This window comes from Ochlerotatus camptorhynchus, unplaced genomic scaffold, assembly GCF_037179485.1.
Source record: "Ochlerotatus camptorhynchus isolate MF236.1 unplaced genomic scaffold, CSIRO-AGI_Acam_v1.1 ptg000274l, whole genome shotgun sequence".
Classification (NCBI taxonomy): Eukaryota; Metazoa; Arthropoda; class Insecta; order Diptera; family Culicidae; genus Ochlerotatus; species Ochlerotatus camptorhynchus.
The window spans coordinates 4,288,027-4,307,478 of NW_027040763.1; the positions used below are offsets into that span (position 1 = coordinate 4,288,027).

Sequence of the window (19,452 nt, forward strand, 5' to 3'; positions counted from 1 at the left end):
AGAATCACTTAGCATTGCTGATTCCTACGACCAACCAATCATATAATTACCACAATCGTACGAGATGTCCACGTTTCATCCATTTATTGGATTCTTAAGCATCTTCGATTTAAACAGACCCGATGTTTTCTGAATCATCTTGCCCCTATTCACTATTGATAAATGATAAAGTATTCGGTTTTTTACAGTTGTCATTCTTGTATTTATCGCAAGGATCCGAGACTAATTGAAAGGTCCCGCTATTGATACCCTTCGGAGTGTTGAAACACCCTCCAAAGGCGCGCCTCTTTTTCAGTCAAAATTGGATTCCTTAGCAACAAAATTAAACAATGACACCGATAATGACCATGCATCAGAACCCTAGTCTAAATCACTTCAAACTAGGGAACAATGAATATATTTTTTTTTTTTTGTTTATTAATTTATTTGGTAAGGCTCAACCGAATTAACTTTACAGAGCCGAGGATTCTTGGTCACTATACAATACATCTTAAAAATATAGTCAAAAGGTACAGCACAATAAACACTTTATCTTCCGCTATCCAAAAAGCCTCCTCCATCAGAACTGGAGCCGCTTCCAGTAGTTTCATTGTATGGCAAATTGTTGTACGCCAACGAGGGTCAGAGCGCGTCCATTGCAGCAATGGACGCAAAACGTGGTCAGCACTCACACACTCATCACGAAACGGTTGCTTTCCAAAGTCGACGACGCATCGACCGAAAGAACTGCTGATGAAGAACAATGAGGAGGACCACACAATGGTTGCTGCCGAGAAAACAGACGATCGCGTAGCACACATCGAAGAGTGGTCTGCTTTTGTCGACAGCCGAGTGAACACTGAACAATGAATAGAAGATTAGAAATCACATAGATGAAAACTAACTATCTAGTTTTTCCTTGTTTCAAGATCATCCTCGGTGGACAAAGCCGAGCCTTGTCACTATCAACAAGGCATAAAAAGTAACAAGGACTAAGATGTGTTCCTTGGATTACTGAAAAATAATGTTCCCTTAGTTTGAAGTAGTCATAGGAATCGGTGGTAGATCTTACATCCCGTACTTCTTCTTCTTATTCGCATTTCAAGCTTATTGCTTAGCGCATATTAGCTTATTGCGTGCTCTCAACTTAGTGTTCTAAATGCACTTCCACAGTTATTAATTGAGAGCTTTCGATGCCAATACCAATGCATGAATTTGTATATTGTGTGGCAAGCACAATGATACTCTATGCCCAGGGAAGTCGAGAAAATTTCCAACCCGAAAGATTCCCTCGACCGGACCGGGAATCGAACCCGCATCCCGTAACGTACCACGAAAAGGCAATCTACCCACGTTACGGGGCAGTTGTTAATTGAGAGCTTTCTAAGCCTGTGCAATTTTTGCAATTTAGTATATATTGTGTGGCAAGTACAATAATACTTTAGCTCAGGGAAGTCGAGAAATTGTCCAACCCGAAACATAGACCGGACCGGGAATCGAACCCAGCCACGAAAGACATACCTATCTGAAAAACCTCAAGCTTTGAAAATTTAACGCGATTCTGGTAGGACTTGGGAATGATATTTTTTCTGATTACCTATCTTATCCCATTCGTCAGGGCCAGGCAGTTAATAATTTGTCAAATTCTAACATAGCAACATCCGATAAAAGTTCTTCCAAAAAATTTTAAACTGAGCGTGAATTGCACTTTCACTTCAATTTAAGTTATATAAATAAGCCAATTTTAGCTAAATGTGCTATGAAATCCAAAACCCCTCTGCAACCGGAAGCGAGCGCAACAATGATTCTGATTGATGGACAACGAAACACAGAACATAAAAGTTGAATCATTCCAACTCAGGATTATAGCACTCATTTGTGAATGGTGATGGTGAATTAATGTCCACTCCATTCTCATCACACATGCTAAAAAAAAAAAGACGATTGATTGAAAGTCAAATAACAGAAATGTCACTCCAGAAAAAGAAACAGGATTTCATAGGGAACGTTAGAAGGCATTTCGTATGTTAGAAATCAGCATGCGAAAGCGCATAGTTTCGAACGAAACTAACAGAAGGCGTGTAAGGTAACACTTACCACGAACGTCGGCCAACTCATACCCATATTAACACCGTGATTGTTGGACCACCACTTCAGGTCCTTCTGATGGTCGGCATTGTTGACGGTGTGATGGAACTCCTTGTAGATCTGCGGTAAGCTCGGATCCTCGGAAATGTTCAAACACTTGTGTATCGAAAACAGAACGTTCTTGAAGAAGCGTAACCTGGTCTCTTCCATCTCTTGGCACTTGATAAACACCGAGGTCATGTCCTCGATATAGACAGGATTGTATTTGTTGATTTCCTGCAGGGCTTGGTCATACCGCTCTCGGCACTTGTTCACTTCTTCCTTGGTGCGCATCGTCCGGTCCTGCATCTTTTTCAGCTGAAATGGGGACAAAGTTAATTGGAATTAGCTTGTTGTTGAATTGCTGTCAATATCAACATTTAACCTGATCATTGGATAGTGACGAATCACTCGAGGCATTCCGTTCCTGATTAGCAGCGGACCGTTCCGTCTTACACGCCGCATGGTAGTCGGCTTTGCACTTTTCCACCTTCGTTAGATGTTTCCCCCAGGGTTTCTGTGCCTTTTTGAACTGGTCTTCCATTTCCTTGCGCTCCTTGATTTGCATCATCGTCTAAAATGGGCGGGAGAGTCGCGTTAACTTGCTACTATTTAATTCTACTCCAAATAGGATTACAGGCGGAGATCCCTCCTTACCTTGTGGTAATTATCCTTCTGCCACGCTTTGATCTGGTGCATCACGTCGGTACAGAGGTTTTCCTTGACTTTCAGGTGCAGGTCGGAAAGCCGATCCGCTTCGGTGAGGATACCTTTCCATGCCGCCTCGGTCGTTCCGTACTCTGGTCCTGTTGAGGGGATGGAAGAAAACAACACATTAAATTAAGTAACCCAGCGCTAAACTAATTAAAGTCCTCTGATTGAGGATAACGAACGTCCTGTCGTTGCCTTCGATGATGAGTTGGTGTGGGTGGAGGGTTTCGTAAATTGGAAATTGCTATGGAGCAAAATATTGACGGGGAACGGTGAATATAGAAAACTTCATTGGATATGCCATTGCATGAAACCGATAGGAAGGATTTTCGAGAGCTAAGAGAGAATCGAGAACGTTTTAGAGCGTTAATGATTATCACTGCTGCAAACGTTATGTTGCAGTTTACTTGTTTTGAGAGCTGATTTCATGGTACTTATTAACCTTTCTACAGCAGCTTTTCCGATGATATATGGTACAATTACACTTCAAAATGGTGCAAAGCGGTGCATAGTAAGGAGCATTTTCAAATGCTTAATGTACAGTTTCTCTATTTTAGGGAGCGTACTTTAAATATTTACTGAGCATTTTAAGATTTTTAACGTATTTTGATCAATCATTTAAGGAGCAACCCGATCTATTTTAAAGAGATTTTTTTACTTATTAAGGATAATTTCATCTGATTTATTGAGCAAAAGTAGGGCTGCCATATTAAATTTGTGTTCTTGAGGTGTAAACGAGATTAATCAAATGCGAAATTAATCAAATAAGGCTTCCACAGTGATTCACCCTGGTTTACAGCGTGGAAAAGAGGGGATTATTATAAACTTTACACAGAAACTTTATTCGAGGAATTTACACAGAACCATCTTAGTATTGTCTCTTTGATGCTTTCTCTGGTATTTCTTTGTTATTTTCTTCGTAGTACTCTTGGAATTGTCCACAAATAACTCTTGAAATTCACTCTGCAATTATCTTTGTATTTCTAATATTTCTCGCAGAATTATTTTTGAATACCTCAAAGAATTTCCAAAATTTCTCTTGATATTTTCCTCAGCGTTTTATAAGTATCCTCCCAAGACTACAATGGAATTATTCTATGAATTAGAGTTAATTCCAGTTTCAGAAATACCTTTACCTAATATTGTCAGGGAGTAAACAAAGTCCTTAAGCACTCATTCTCATATATCCTCATGCAACAAAATGAGCCCTCAAGGAGTTCATTTTTTTCACTGACTAACGGGTGTTCAATAAAAAATGAGAATTTTTTCAGTGATAAAGAAAATTGTTTTTCAACGAATTCAGTATTTTTTATTAAAAACATAATGTTAATTCTTCAAAAAAACGTCAATGAATATTGGAGAAGGGGCCCTGGTCAGCCGTACGATGCAAGTCGCGATGCTCTCACAAAAGCGCTGTACGGCACTGAAATCATTCTCATTTTTTATTGAACACCCGTTATAATAGGTAAAGTTATTGCCGAAGCCGTCATTTACCCTACTTTTAAATTCTTAAAATGTTCCTCAGAATTCTCATTTGAGTTTCATGGAACTTCCCCTTGGAATTGTGTAAAAATAATACACCGATTTCCTTTGAAGCTCTCCTTCTAATTCCCTTGGATTTTTTTTCTTTGGAATATTTCTTGGAATTGTCCTCAACATTTTCATCGACTTCACAGAGCTATTTGTAATTCTTTTTAGAACAAGTTTTAGAATTCTCTATGTAATTTTTGGAATTCTAATCAGAGTTTTTTTTTGGAATTATCTTCTTTATTCTCATGACATTCTCCATCAAATTCACTTAAAATTATCCTCATAATTTCTATTCAATTTTCCTCAGCATTTCCCAAGCGTTTTTCTTTTTTTCTAAAATTTCCCGATTCTCTTTAGAATGCTCCTAGAATTCTCTTCAAAACTGCCTTGGATTTTTTTTTTCGTAGAAGTCATTTGATGCTCTCCTGCAAATTCAAATTTTTCATACGTCCGCTATGAGACAGGTACAAGCGTGTCATTTGCCGCTCAAAGGTAAATGCTCCAATCGATTGTTATAGCGATTTCAACCATAGAAGAAAGGTGTGTGTATTTGCTTATTCTTCTATTCATTGCTTCCACCTTCGCCCAAGCGCAGCGGTATTGTATCTGTCGCTTGGATTCTGGAAAAGTTGTTAGTCTTCTTGATATGTTGTCTTCGATAAGAGGCAAACCGTAAAAGTCCTAAGAGTTTTGAGAATTTTCCAATAATTTTGATTAATTTTCCTCAGCTTTGACAATTCTTCTTAGTCTAATATATCTTCGTGGTCTTAAATGATTTATTGTAAAAATTTCTAACAAAACTTTATTCGAGAGAATGGCCCATTTACGCCAATATTGTTCATGCTTCGAAAAAAATTACAAAACCAATCCGAATGCTTTAAAATCTAAAGGACCACGCACATAGCATTCGTTAGTGTCTAATGGTCGGAGAAAAAAAAGATACAATTCGTCAGCTGGGTTTTGTATTTACACAGCAAAAAATAAATTTTATTGTTACATCCAAGAGGATGCACGCACTTCAATCATGTCGAAAATCTCGTAATGTTTATGGCTACAAAAATAAACAAATGCAGTAAAAGCAGCGTAATGTCAGTTCAAGCACTGTTTTAATGATAATTTTGTCCTTTTTGGCAAGTAATATAACACCATATTTTTGACACGATTGATGTGCTTCCACCTTCATGTGATATAAAAATTAATTTTTTGCTGTGTACATTATCTTGAAACCCTTGCTAGAAGCTAGCATTTCACATGAATTTTCTTTTCGATTCGATGTACGTGCCAAATAATAATTAAGTTCATCGCAATATTTTGCACATTTCTTGGTGCCATTAGTTAACCAACAATGATCAACTAATCAATAGAGTTAGAATATTAATTTTGATTCTAAACATTAGTTGTATTTGAGAAGCATACGAAAAATAAAGGTGATTGAATTTCTATTCGATTACAATACTCTCAAATATGACATGGAACTTAAAGTCAAATTTCATAAATTCCTCTAATTTAATCGAAGCTCACAACGGAATCTCCTGCGAAGAGCATTTGAAGTGATTTGAATAATTTACTTTTGCTTACGTTGTATGATACATTATTAGATGACTAGCAATTTCCATTTTTTATGATCTTGTATTTGATTCTGATTTTGATATATCTAGGTAGATAACTTTGATAATTAGCTAAGAACTTTTCTCAGAATGATCTCTTTTTTATAATAATTCTCCTTCTCTTAAATTTAGAGACAAATAAGCTTTTACAAAAATAATACTGCATTCTTGATTTTTTTTTTTCAGAAGAGTCCACAAAATTCTTGGAAATAGATTATTTTCGTAGTTGGAAATGCTTAACATCAAATATCAGAATTAAAATGGACATTTTAGACGATGGATGAGGAGATGAAAGTAAAGAGTTGATAGTTTCTGTTATAGTACGGCAGTGTGAAATTTGTATATAGAAAGTAGAAAGCGAACAAACGACAATTTTGAGGAAGGTACAAATCGGGTAGAGCATCTCCTTTACCAAGCTCATCCGTTAATGAGGAATGGTGAGGGGTGTTTCCCTCTGCCATCACTGGCAAAAGGGATGATCGCCGATTTGCTCATGTACCTCCGATGTGCGGAAACAGTTATATCGACTGTTTCGCACTCAAGTCGATATCTGACGTAAACAATTACTCGATTCATACCTTCCTCAAAATTGTCCTTTGCTCGCTCGCTTTTTACTTTGTATATACAATTTTCATACTGCCGTACTATAACGGAACTATAAACTTTATAATTTAATCTCCTCATTTGTCATATAAAATCTCCACTTTAAGTCTGATATTTGACGTCAAGCATCTCCAATTCTGTTCATCGTTAAATTTACGCATGAAGTAATAACACATGATTAGTTAAAGTGGAACTTTCGATTTTGTATTGAATCTTCTAGGAACTCCCTGAAGGCCCCTTCCATTAATCCATTTAAAGTTTATGTGAATTCTTCTAAGAATTTCCATGCAATTAACCTCAGAAATTTCATAAATTTCTGCTTAGAATAATCTTGGATTTCTTCCTTGCATTCAATTGTAAATTTAATTCGTTAGAATTCCAATAGTATTTCCTCAGAATTCTCAAAACAAAAATCCACCACAGAATAACTTTGAAACTTTTCCAATGGAATTATAGGAATTTATTTCTAACTCTTTAGAATTTTCTTGTAATTTCAGAATGAATTTTGAATTGAGGGGGTTAGAGGGAAAGGGGTGTAAGTGACTTTGATCGATTCTCTTCATTGACTTTCTCTTTCGTTCATAATTCAGCTGCAAACACATTCCTTGATTCGTGTGCCATTCTGGATTCTGGATGCTCCTTTGTCAAACTATGTGGCAGAAATAGCGCAAAATCTGTTTATAAAGCTGTGACTATCAAAAGAGAAAGTGGATGAAGAGAATAGACCAAAGTCACTTACACCCTTTTTTTCTTCTAATCTCCTCAATTCTTATTAGAATTGGACCTAGAATCCTCATCAAATCATCATAGAATTCTTCTCAGAACTCTCGTTAAATGCACTCTCAATTATATTGGAATTATTTCCAAAATTGTTTCGGAGCTGAATTTTGCGTCTCTAATAATTTAAACAATAATCAAAAGCGACGCTGGTATGTGTTAAGCCAAGTTTAACTATACATATAGGCAAACCTGGCTTAAGATTTAAGCAGAGATGAAGATATCAGTCGTCTCGATGAGTCTCATCATCGCCCACTGGTCACCATAGCCGGTCGAACTCCAGATGAGACAACGAAACCCTACTCCCAAGCTCCTCCCCTTTTCCTATCCTTCGAAAATGTACCCCTCTAATCTCGAGTAAGCCGCGAGTATTCGACCCAACTCCTACTAGACATAGAATTAAGTGAATTTTGTAACAAACAAAGAACAACAAATCTAACGCGATTGAGCCTTACAAATAAACGAACTAGATAAAAAAAAAAGAAATCAGTCCTCAGAACACTTAATTTTACATGAGACTTTCGTAGTATGTACTTTGGTATTCTCCTCTGATATATCTTGGTGTCATCCCTAGAATCCTTTAAAATTCTCTTAAAATTTACTTTGGATATTTTTAAAGTTCTTAATCATCCATTGCAAATCTATCACATACCTTTGGAAAGTTTTCAACGTTTACAATTTATTTTCTGGGAAAAGAGGTATCGGAGAAAATGATTTTAATCGAAATTGAAGACATTTCCCAATAGTTTTCCTGGTGTTCTAAAGTTTTGCGGTTCACTGGTCACCTGGTAAAAATTTTAAATTTAACAGATATCTATATTTTGTTAAAACTACTGTTGACTGTCTAAGTGATAAGTACTCAATTTAAACATTTTGTTGATATTTTCAAATTTCACTCTATTTTAGTAGTGAAAAAGTGACTTTAGTGACTATTTTTAGGGAAATAGTGACTTTAGTGACTTTTTGGTGTAAAAAGTGGCTTTTTAGTGACTGGCTTCAAAATAGTGATCAAGTCACTAAAAAGTGACCTGCTACCAGCCCTGCAAATGGAATGGAATCTTGCGGATTTGCAAATTTACGAATAATCATTGTTGAGATCTCTAAAAAGGGTATTTTTTGTTAATTTTCTTAGAACATAATAAATGCAACCACTTCGGGTTTTCGGTTTGTTATTAAGCAACATTTCAGCTTTATTTTCGAAAATTTTCAGCCCAAAATATTATTTTTTCCTTGCGAAACAGAGATCTCGGAGACATTTCGATCAATTTTGCTGATTCTTCTGTCTGTGATGTAAACATTAATTCTCTAAAATCTAACATAGGATTTTTCGGACACCGTTAATGTGAACGACACTTCGTGCATATTAACGGGGTTCATTTAAATTTTAACTTCTAGTAACCCTATGACCTTCAGAAAAGCAAGTTCCTGGTAACCTTATTTGTTGTTTTGTTTTGATTCTGCGTTTTGTCTCGAATCGTTCCATTTCGCTTTACTCCATTCTATGTGCTAAATGACGTTTGAGCAGTTTTTAGTTTGCACGGTGTGCAGATTAGCGGAGTTCAAATTAAAAAATGCTCAGATTATAAACGGTCAGATTACCGGGGGTCCACGGTATTATATCTTTTCGATTGTTTACGCGCATTTGAGTAGCGATTTCCAACGAATTTAACTTTTTTTTTAGCGGAGAAATTTTGGATAATTTTGCAAATTTCAAAAAAATCCTATCTTAATTAACAATTAAAAAATTATTTCTTTTCTCCGCTGTCCCACAAGCGACACAAAAATTGCCTGCAATAATAAGCTTCTAATGTTCTAAAAAAAATATCAAAAAATACCATTTTTTTAGCGATCTCAACAGGTGTTCCTAACAAAAACGACCATTTACTGTTCTTTACCCAATGACCTACATCGTTGGTTGCATTTATCTCAGTAAAAGCAAATAGCAATAACTATTCCACTGAAAACAGGTTCCAATGTGTCATCGCAAAGATGTAATCCACAGACGTCAAGAATTAATACAAACGACACGACACGACCGCACACAATTCAAATTCATACGCAGTGGCCAACGGCCGGACCGGATGATGGAAAATGATAAATTATAATCATTCGGACAAACCAATGAAGCGCATAGTTGATTCAGCCTCTCTTTGCCGCTTGGTTTGTTTGGTACGTGTCAGTGCAAATGTTACACTCAGCCCGACCCTACCAGTTGCCTGCAGTTTACGTTTACAAATTGCGATCTATTTATAAGCGAAGTGACTAGATATTTATCATTTCAGTCCACATCTGGTGAATACAGCAACAAACAGCGCCTGTCTTGGCTTGAGGGTTTGTTTACCTTTCGTCTCAGATAGTGCAGGACTTATAATATTACTCTTCATCTATACTGTCCAGCTCAAGTACTTTGATGTAGCTCTATTCAATAGCACACTACAATCGATCACGGCATTCTTCCAATAAATAGCCAATCGATTACGCGTTTGTTGTTCTGATATCACCTCGAAGTGATTAGGCAGCTGTAATCGCAAACAGATGACATCATCCTGAGCACGTGAGCCGCAAGTAATCTCGCGCGCGATGTTCGGAGTAATCCTCCAGAACTTTTTTTTTTTGCGCTTGGTCTAACACCGTTGTCTGGGTTCACCGAGGACCGCATCATTTGTTGCTGCGGTAATCTTCGTCGATGTGCCGGAGAATTTATAAACGTTTTATTTTATTTATTTTCAACACGCGAATGATACTGCTAGCTATGGTTATATTATTAGAGGGGTCTGGGTTGTAAACAATCACGAAAAAATGCCGTTTGCTATTTATCATTATGACGGCCAGAGCTCGCACACAACGACACGGAAAAAGGGGTGAAATCTAATGTGTAGTGCGGTGTAGTTGGCGGTTTGGTGCAGTTTTTGGTTTCTCAGTTATATGGCGACCGTGACATTGATTAGGTCATATTTGTTATTCGAATGACCGTTGCCCCACACTGGAGGCAAGTCCACTTGTATGAATATCGTCACTCTACACTTCAAGTGTTTTATGGCTTCACAAGTGTGTTGGATCGTGAGCAGCGTGAGTAATAACGAACGAAAATTATCGACAGCTCCAACAGAGTTGTGTACGCATTTCAATCAGTTATCTGCTTAATATTTTATGAAAAATATTCGTTTCTTGTATACATTTTATCAACCCCACCCCACTCAATTACTCTACTGCTACTTGCGTGTCCAATTGAAGGTGAATGTGGTAGTAATGTTACATAATTCCAATCAATTGCTCTGACTCGTGGTGCCGCCAATGCACTTACCTTTTTCAATCAGTTCGGCCCATTTTTTCGACCATGTTTTCAGGTTTTTGGCGTATCCTTTCTCGATTTCCGCCCGTTCCTGTATCAGGGTTTGCAGGTCTGTGCATAATCTACAATGAAAAAAAAGAGAAGAAAACGAAATACAACGATAAGGTTAAACATCAGCCAATCAATCAATCATGACTTCAGTACGGTTACGAGGCCGAAACTACGTGCTAGTATAGGCATATATCGAACATAGCAAACAAATTGAACGGTGGTCCCGTGGGTTCTTGTCTCGCCACAGATAGTGAAGCGAGAAAGTTTTGAGCAAATCTTGTGTTTGCTCAACTGACAACAAGAGATCGATAACACTAGGTCAAGACAATTTATATAGAGTAGAATATGAGTTTGTTCAGTAAAATTCTACCGAGTAATTTGGAGGACAAAATGGATTTAATTTTATGATTTCCAGCACTAAAGTGTACAGATTTACATATGTACGAAACAATTCCACACGGTAGCTCGTAATACTGTTTCCATCGAAAGTATCTGGTAGAGCTTAATAACTCACTAGCTCGGTTTTATATCACATCGAATTAATTTAGAACGTTCATAAATAATAAACATGCAAACTATCGTCCAACGCAAACTCCCAAAAACATCCACTCAGAGAGACAAATTTCCCTCACCTGTAGCCGTCCTCTATCCGTTTGGTGGTTCGTTTATAGTTGCCAGGTTCCCAGAAGGAATCGCTGCCCGCCTGCAGAAGCTGATCATCGCTGTGATGTGACATTGTTGTGAAGATTATGTTGGAAGTGATGATGATGGTGATGAAGACGCTGAAGACGTTAAAGTGTAAAGTTTTTCTAAATTATGAAAGCAAAATAACGAAACAAAATTGATTGTGGTCTCGGTGGTCGCCAACCGTGTTGGGCGAGCACTGTTCTCCACGAATGGCTCCTCTCTGTCTCCAACCAGCCAGCCAGCCAGGGAGCCCTCTGACCGCGGTGTGTCGTTGTGTTCACGAGTTCGGCTCTAACGAGAGGTGGTGCCTGCAAAAAAAAAAAGAAGACAAAGATATGAAGTGAGAAATTACGAGAAAATGAAAATGTAATCATTATTATCAAATGATGTGGCAGCTATGAAGAATCGTGGTGAATGGTGGTAACAGCTTTATCATTAGTACCCCTAAATTGGTTACGTGTCGTTTGTACTTATTGCGATAATGCACAGTGTCTCTTTCAGTTTTGAGCTCTTTTAGGGCAAAGTACTGTGGCAGGATTGTTTCAATATACGTCGATTTGATGAAATAACTGCACATTTAGGAGATTTACCACAAGAACGCCATCCAACGATGTTTTTCATTTTTCAGTCGACTCCGGGAAACCGATTTCACGCAACTTTCAAAAGTATACCGTTGTATATAACAAACCGTCACTTGATGTGAACTAAAGTACCAGGTTCCGGAAATTATTTCTGCCATCATGGGCGACTTTTGCGCTCATCCCAGCGTTATTCCTCGGAAGGATAACCGGTGGAATGTTGAAAATGACACACCAAGAATGCTTATCTCGATATTCCATGTGATGTGGTACCGTTCATACACAACATCACGGTCTTCTCCAGAGAAGCGGAAAACTGTCCTCGGGATGAAGAAGACATAAACTGTACTTAAGTGATTCATTTTTCGAAGGCCGACCGCCCACCCGCCCGATGACATTGACAAGGATCCGGCAGCTATGAAAGACGACAACGACAATCACTTCTACATCAGTGCACCGAAAAGCGCACCAACATCATCGCCGTCATCTTTGTCATCATGGGCAAATACTATGATGTGAGATGCCGAGTAAATGCCAGATGTTTGATTGTCACTGGAAAGGAATCCGTACGGTATATGGCACAAAATGGGAAATTCGTTTTGATTTCTTCTCTTTCCCCAGAAGTTCTAGCTGATTGGATAAAGTGCGCAGTTATTGAGCATAAATTTCAATCGAAAAATTGATAACTTGATGAAAGAACAGTTTGATGACACAACCTTTATTAAACAGGTTAAAGGTTGGTTCATAATCAATAATTCAATCACAATCTAAGAACAGCGCTTAACAATATAAAGACTATCATTAAGTTAACAAGCAAACGCCTCCGATGACATTCAAATATACTGCCTATAATCGCATATGGAAAAAGTGTAGGCATTGGCAGTTGAAGTTGTGAAGTGCAATTCCCATGCAAATATTCGAAAAGTCAGAGTAAATGTATTGACACTTTTTTTTAAGTTAAAACCAGTTGCAATCAGGGTTGGTTCCACTCACTTGCTATGAAAAATTGTTTTTTGGAATTATGAAATCATAAGACTTGTAGTACTTGTAAGTTATACGAAGAGGTCGTGGAGTATGTGTTTGACACATAAAACCAGATAATATTGTTTTCAGTACGTCGCAATCAGCGATTTCACGATTCGTGAGCGCTCACTCTGAGTGAACGCTCACGAATCATAAGATCGCTGCTTGTGATACTCTGAAAGCGAAATTGACAGGTTTTATGAGTCAAACACTCACTTTTCACCCTCTTCTTGTTACTTGCAACTACAACATATCGTCATATGATCTGATGATTTCATAATTCCGAGAAAATATGTTTTATAGCAAGTGAGTGGAAGCAACCCTGGTTGCAATGAAACTTGAATGTTTTGATACATCAGCGAAAAATAATGCAATTCAAAAAGTAGAACTTTAACTTGATCTCTGGACGAATGACTTTCAGAATGGGACTTTAAATGATGGGACAAATTTGCTTGATGTTGTTTTCCCATTTTTCATGTTCAAAGTCCGTAGTTTTATCACATAATATGAAAGTATAGATGCCGAGTGATAGCGGATGGTGTTGTTATCTCTAAATTGATGAAAATCCAGATGGGACTGATATGCGATTCTAAGCAGTATATTTACCCATGCTAAGTTTAGGGTGTTATAATTGAGAAGTTTAGTGGAGAATGATAAATGTTGTTGCAAGACGAGTAGTGCTAAAAAAAAGTCAAAGCGCTCCGGAAAAAGTGCAGCAAGTTGCATTTAAAGACATCGGTTCTACTCATGAATAATAAAAAAACGTGTACATTAAAATACAAAATTCACTTGTCCAACAGAAATGTATCCAATTTAAAACAACAATTTCTAAATGAACAGTTCAAAGCGAGTAAATTTCCTTTATAAAATAAACCTGCACCCAAATTTATTGCAAAACTCAAGCTTAAAACATCTTCTCAAGTAGCACAATTCGGTCATAACAAATTGCAGTAAGTTGAGTGAGAATGAATGGATCACATCATTCGAGCAGTTTAAAATGACGTTTCCTACCACTCGAACTTTAACGTGGAACAATATTTTAATATTTTTTCTTCTACAACCTCGAGAAAATAGGGTCTTATTTGTAAAATGCTTGAAAAATCTGAAATTGATTGTTTCATTTCCGTAAAATCGCTGGTAGAAGGTCGTCCCAAAACTGCTCGACAATATGATTAATTCAGCTACTTTGAAGTTACCACAACCGTTCTGCTACAAGTGATCCACTAAGGTGTCTGATTTGTCTATTCAATTCATGCATTCATCCATAACTCGGAGCATCTAATTTTCATTAGTAGATGGAAGCATTTCGCTTATCGGGAGGCAATGTTTAATGCGTGCGTTTCGAGTGTATCGAAGGTTCTGGACTACGATCTAGCGTTGTTGGTGTTAGGAAAATACGGGAAAGTTGAAGTACGGGAAGAAATTCCCTGTGGAGCAGTGTCTCGAAATGTATGTACACAGGTGTACAAGGTACGCTCATTTCCTCAATCGGAAGGGGGACATATTTTTTGAAGGGGCATGGGTTAAACCTCTACCCCAGGCAGAAGGCCCAGAAGCTGCCAGAAAAGCAACATGAAGACGAAGAACAAAAACAGAACGATGAAAAGCAAGACCAGTATTATGAACGAAACTTTACCAGTATCTAAGCGTATGAGGGAGTGGTGGCTGGAGGTGCATCACTGGACAACAGCAAGGACACATAGGAAAATATAAAGATGCTCGAGGTGGTGCCAATGAACGTGGCGACCCCGGAAACCGAAGAGAATATTATTTGCTTAGTCTGTTATAAGAAACACAAACACCTCTACAATTTATCGTAACAAACAGAAGATGAAAAAATCGAAATGGAAATATACGAATTAATCTGGCAACTCTGGCGTCTTGCGATGGAGTACCTCCATTAAGCCAAATGGGTCACCAAGGCGAAAAGCCATTAAGGTGAAATTGAAAAGTGATTGATTGAACTCAGGATGCTCTTTGAAAAAAGTTTCAACACTGTTAGAATTTTTCCAGATCTCTGTCCGAGAAAGAGCATTGAAAATATTAAAACAATTTGAAATTCGAAACATTTCCAGGCCAAATAGAATAATAAAAATGAAACTTGATAAAGTGATCCTTCACATTTATACGTTACTTCTGATCGGAATTACGTCTATCTAGGAAAAATATACACTGTAATTTTTGGATAGTAATTTTGAGTAAAAATTTTAAAAAAATGTTAAAATCTGAAATATCTTAAAAAGTATATGTTCAATATTTATAATTTATTTTTTAATAAAGCTCATGCAGCACTTGACACAAAAACGCAACACTTCACACTTGAAATCTGTCAAAAATCGTACAAAGTAAACTTTTGGTTGTATTTTTTTAATTTCTTAGCTAGCATTTTAAAGTAATTTTAGCACACATATCGATTTGTAATGTATAAAATATTGTATCCTGTGTAGAAATTACATAAAAAAGCGTGCTAGCAAAATGCTTTAATATTTGACCAAAAGTTCTTGTTGAACGATTTTTGTATATTTTCAATATTCCAAAAAAAAATATTTTTATGAGCTTTTCTGTTTAAAAAAAATCAACGATATACTTTTTTGAAATATTTGAGTTTTGAACACTTTTATGGTTTTTTTTCCTTAAAATTACTTGAAAAATATACTATGTATATTTTTCTTAGAAGGACTTCATTTTTCTCAACAACTTTGTTTTAGACGTCATTTCGATCAGAATTGACGTTTTCATGCTACAATTTATTGAAAATTTACAAAGGCACCATTTTGAAAAAAAATACTACATTTTTTTTTCTTCCTTTATTTAGGAGATTTTTAGCCGGAGCCTAGTTCATCCCCGTAAAAAAAAACCACAACCAAAAAGGCCGAATTTTTCTAAAAATGTTAATGATTGCTTATAAAACACAATTATGCAAAGTTTTATGCAAATCGGAGAAGGTCGAGTTTTATCCGATTCGTTATTTGGCAAGGAACTGCTCAGATTCTGAATTCTTATAATTCTATATATTATAAACAAATAAAACTTCAAAGATCTCATTTCATGGGAAAAATGGATTGATTCAAATTATTAGCCGCCTTGGAAAACTTTGGAACTTTGAAAGATTCAAATTTTGAAAACATAGAAAAAAAAAATTACAAGACCTTGCATATCGAAACAATTTTAGCTGAGGAATTTTTAGCCTACACTGATTTATCCTTCTTTCGAATATGAGCAGTTCTTCCGAGATTAAATGTTTTCATCTGAAGACATATGTAGTTCAAGATTGTTTATAAGAGATTGTTTTCAGCATGGGGAATAAGTTTTAAAAAAATAATGTTTTAAGATTTCGACATTTTTGCAAAATATCCAAAATATTTGGTAGGCCAATAACTTAATGGTAGGTAAAATTAAAACTATTAAATTTATCAAATATTTTTTTCGAAAAGGACATAATTTTGTTAAAATTAACAATCAATAAAATAAATCGCTGTAACTTTTTTTATTAGCGACATCTGTTGCGAAAACCAACCATGCTGGTAATCCATTGCGGCATGTACTAATATGACCAAAACTGGTACCATTGCATATATATGATTGGTCCATAACTGGTGCACGCGCCATAACTTATCTTAGTGTGTTATTTTCAAGATCACAGATTTAAGAAGAAAATGACTTGGACTTGAACAAAATTTTAGGATTCTGACACTTTGAAAAATTGCATAGAATATATTGATGATAATGCCAAATTAGTTCTGAGAAGAATTTTAGAGGAATTCTAGGGATAATTCTAAACGAATTCTGAGGAAAATTTCAAAGTAATTTTACTAGAATATTCATGTAAATCAAATAAATATTTCAATAAAATTCTGAGGTGAACTGAACTTGAATTCCAAACTAGTTCTGAGAGATTATGTGTAGAATTCCAAGGAATTTTGAAGCAAATCTGAAGAAATTCCAGAGAGCATTGTAAGGGAATTCGAATAAGAATTCAAAGTATATCAACCCTACGCCAAGTGTAATGTTTATATGGCTACAAACCTGACAATACTCCTAATGCTCACCTATAGCTTAAAATCTATTAAAAGTACACACTCAGTTTTTTCTAACGAGCTCGGGCTGTGCAAATCTTGGCAAAAATAAGTTTCACTTAAATCTCAGCAAAAGTGACATTTGATTGCTGACGCAGTCAACATTTTGGTCCGTATAGTTCCGGAAATACACAGTGATATACTAACCAAACAAATCGTATAAGATGCGCAGATTTGCTATATACGTTCCATACTGGCTTTCCAATAACAATTTTGCCGATTTCCATATAACAGAAATACGATCATCCATATAAATAAAACAAAAAAGCTATTCCTGCAGCTAGTCTCCATACCTCTACCTTTGTATCCAGAAACCAGAACTGAATCCACTACACCATATGTATAAGCACTTGTAAGTACAGAGGATTATATCAATGATAAATTATAAGCTTCAAAAAGCCTACTTGGACTTGGAAAGATATCGATGTTAATGAAAATCATCAGCTTTTGTTAACGTTAGGATCTTAAGTTGGTTTAGATTTCACGGCACCTTTCTCCACATCCTTTGACAATCATATCTATTATTATACCAATAGTCGCATTTTTTATTTTGATCGTAGTTTTGCGTTAATTTCAACTTGAATTGCAACAAGATGCAATGCTCTTATAGCTCTTATTGGTCTTATCTTGAAGCAAACTCAAATGCGATCTAGTGTGCACATTCTTATGCTACCTTTGATTATCTGGGGAAGCGATATGCGAGTTAATTGACACTTAATTTTCATCAGTTTGATTAAACATAATTTACGATCTAATCTGTAACAACAATTCCAGTTTCTAAAACATTACAACTTCATCCGAGCTTATTTGTGATACGGTACGATATAAAAATGAATCATCGTCAATAGGTTGAAAATTTGCCTTCTTTGTGACTTAATCTAAACATTATACGGCGCATCTCATTCTTGTATGCGACGTCGACTTTATCAGTAGCAATTTACGATTCAATTTGTACGCTGGTATACGAATTCTGGTTGTCTGGGGAGTCTCGGATAATGCTTAGCTGAACCTCAGCAAACAAATGAAATGTTTGCTGAGATCTCAGTAAAACTTTTTTTTTTACCGAGATTTGCACAGCCGAGTTCGGTAGAAAAAAACTAAGTGTGTAAATCAATCAATCAGAGACAATTCTCAGGAGAGCTCCAAGGAAACTCAAACATGTCTTTGAAGAACTTCAAGCTAGTTAGCAGATAGTTTCAAGGAGAGAATTCATAAGAACTTTGACGCAATTTCAAGAAATTCTCGGTAGGGTTCCAAATAGAAGTATTGACGAGGAATTATGGGCATATTTCCAAAGCGTTCCAGGAGATTGTGGAGAAATTTCCGAGGGAGTTCTAAAGAGAGTTACAAATGAATTCAAACAAAAATAAAAATAAATCATAGAGCATATGAGATGATTTTCAAGGTAATTCGGAGGGAAATTCTCATAGATTTTTTAGGTGATTCTGAAATCCAAGGAAATTTAAAGAGAATACTTTATAATTTGGGCCTTCCTTAGCTCAATCGGTAAAGACGCTGCTACAAAGCAAGACCATGCTGGAGGTGGCTGGGTTCGATTCCCGGTCCGGTCTAGGAATTTTCCGGGTTGGAAAATGTCTTGACTTCCCTGGGCACAATTGTACTAATGCAAAAATGGCACGCAATTAGCTAAAATGCGATAAACATTAATCTTGACATTCGGAGAAGAAGACGAAGAAGAAGAAGATGTTATAAATTGTAAAGAGTTTACCAAGGGATTTCTGAGGAATATTTTAAAGGAATTTGAAAGTAAAGTATAAAGAGAAATTGAAGCAAATCCTCGTGAGAATCATTAAGAGTACGAAAGTAGTGAAAATTACAAGAAATTTCTACCTAAAATTTTGTGCACAGAATTTCAATACTGTTATGGTGAAAATTTGTAGGGGAATATCGGTGAAAATTATATTATTACTGAGGGAAATCCTGAAAGTAGCTCTAAAGGGCATTTTGGACTGATCCTAAGGAAATCATTGAGACATTTTCAAAGCAAAGTTCCAAAGAAATAATCTAGTTGATTCGAACAATTCAAGACCAACAATTGAAATGGCCTCAACTCCAATTTGTAAACAAACCTTGTAAGGCCATTTTCTCACAAACCGAAACCTACATTCGCAAACTAAAAACACAATCGGACAGAGGAGAAATTCCCCTACGTGTTCATTATGTTGGTTTCCTTTGGCGGACTTCGGTTCGCGAGAAAATGGCCTTACAAGGTTTGTTTACAAAATGGAGATGAGGCCTTTTCAATTGTTGGTCTTGAATTGTTCAAAATCCCGTACACAGAAGTTCAAGATGCATGGGGCTAAACATTTATGAAAACCGTAACAGTGAAATAGAGCAATAGACTGAAAAGCGTAACAATAGTGAGATGTTTGAGATCTCAACTTGGAGAA

General features: G+C 36.4%; 2 protein-coding genes across 6 annotated transcripts in view; one reads left to right on the forward strand and one right to left on the reverse strand.

Annotated features, from left to right (window-relative positions):
- Window positions 1–19,452, forward strand: part of LOC135705731 (E3 ubiquitin ligase Rnf121) — a 598,717-nt gene that overhangs the window by 468,623 nt on the left and 110,642 nt on the right. The window lies entirely within an intron of this gene.
- Synd (protein kinase C and casein kinase substrate in neurons protein Synd) overlaps window positions 1–19,452 on the reverse strand; it is a 100,737-nt gene that overhangs the window by 5,716 nt on the left and 75,569 nt on the right. For all 5 annotated transcript variants that reach the window (XM_065227542.1, XM_065227541.1, XM_065227540.1 and 2 more), the window contains 5 exons: window positions 11,310–11,672; window positions 10,639–10,748; window positions 2,764–2,912; window positions 2,492–2,680; window positions 2,077–2,424 (listed from right to left, as the gene is read on the reverse strand). In XM_065227542.1, the coding sequence (XP_065083614.1) occupies window positions 2,077–2,424; window positions 2,492–2,680; window positions 2,764–2,912; window positions 10,639–10,748; window positions 11,310–11,413 (900 nt within the window). In that variant the 5' untranslated portion in view covers window positions 11,414–11,672. The remainder of the gene's footprint in view (window positions 1–2,076; window positions 2,425–2,491; window positions 2,681–2,763; window positions 2,913–10,638; window positions 10,749–11,309; window positions 11,673–19,452) is intronic.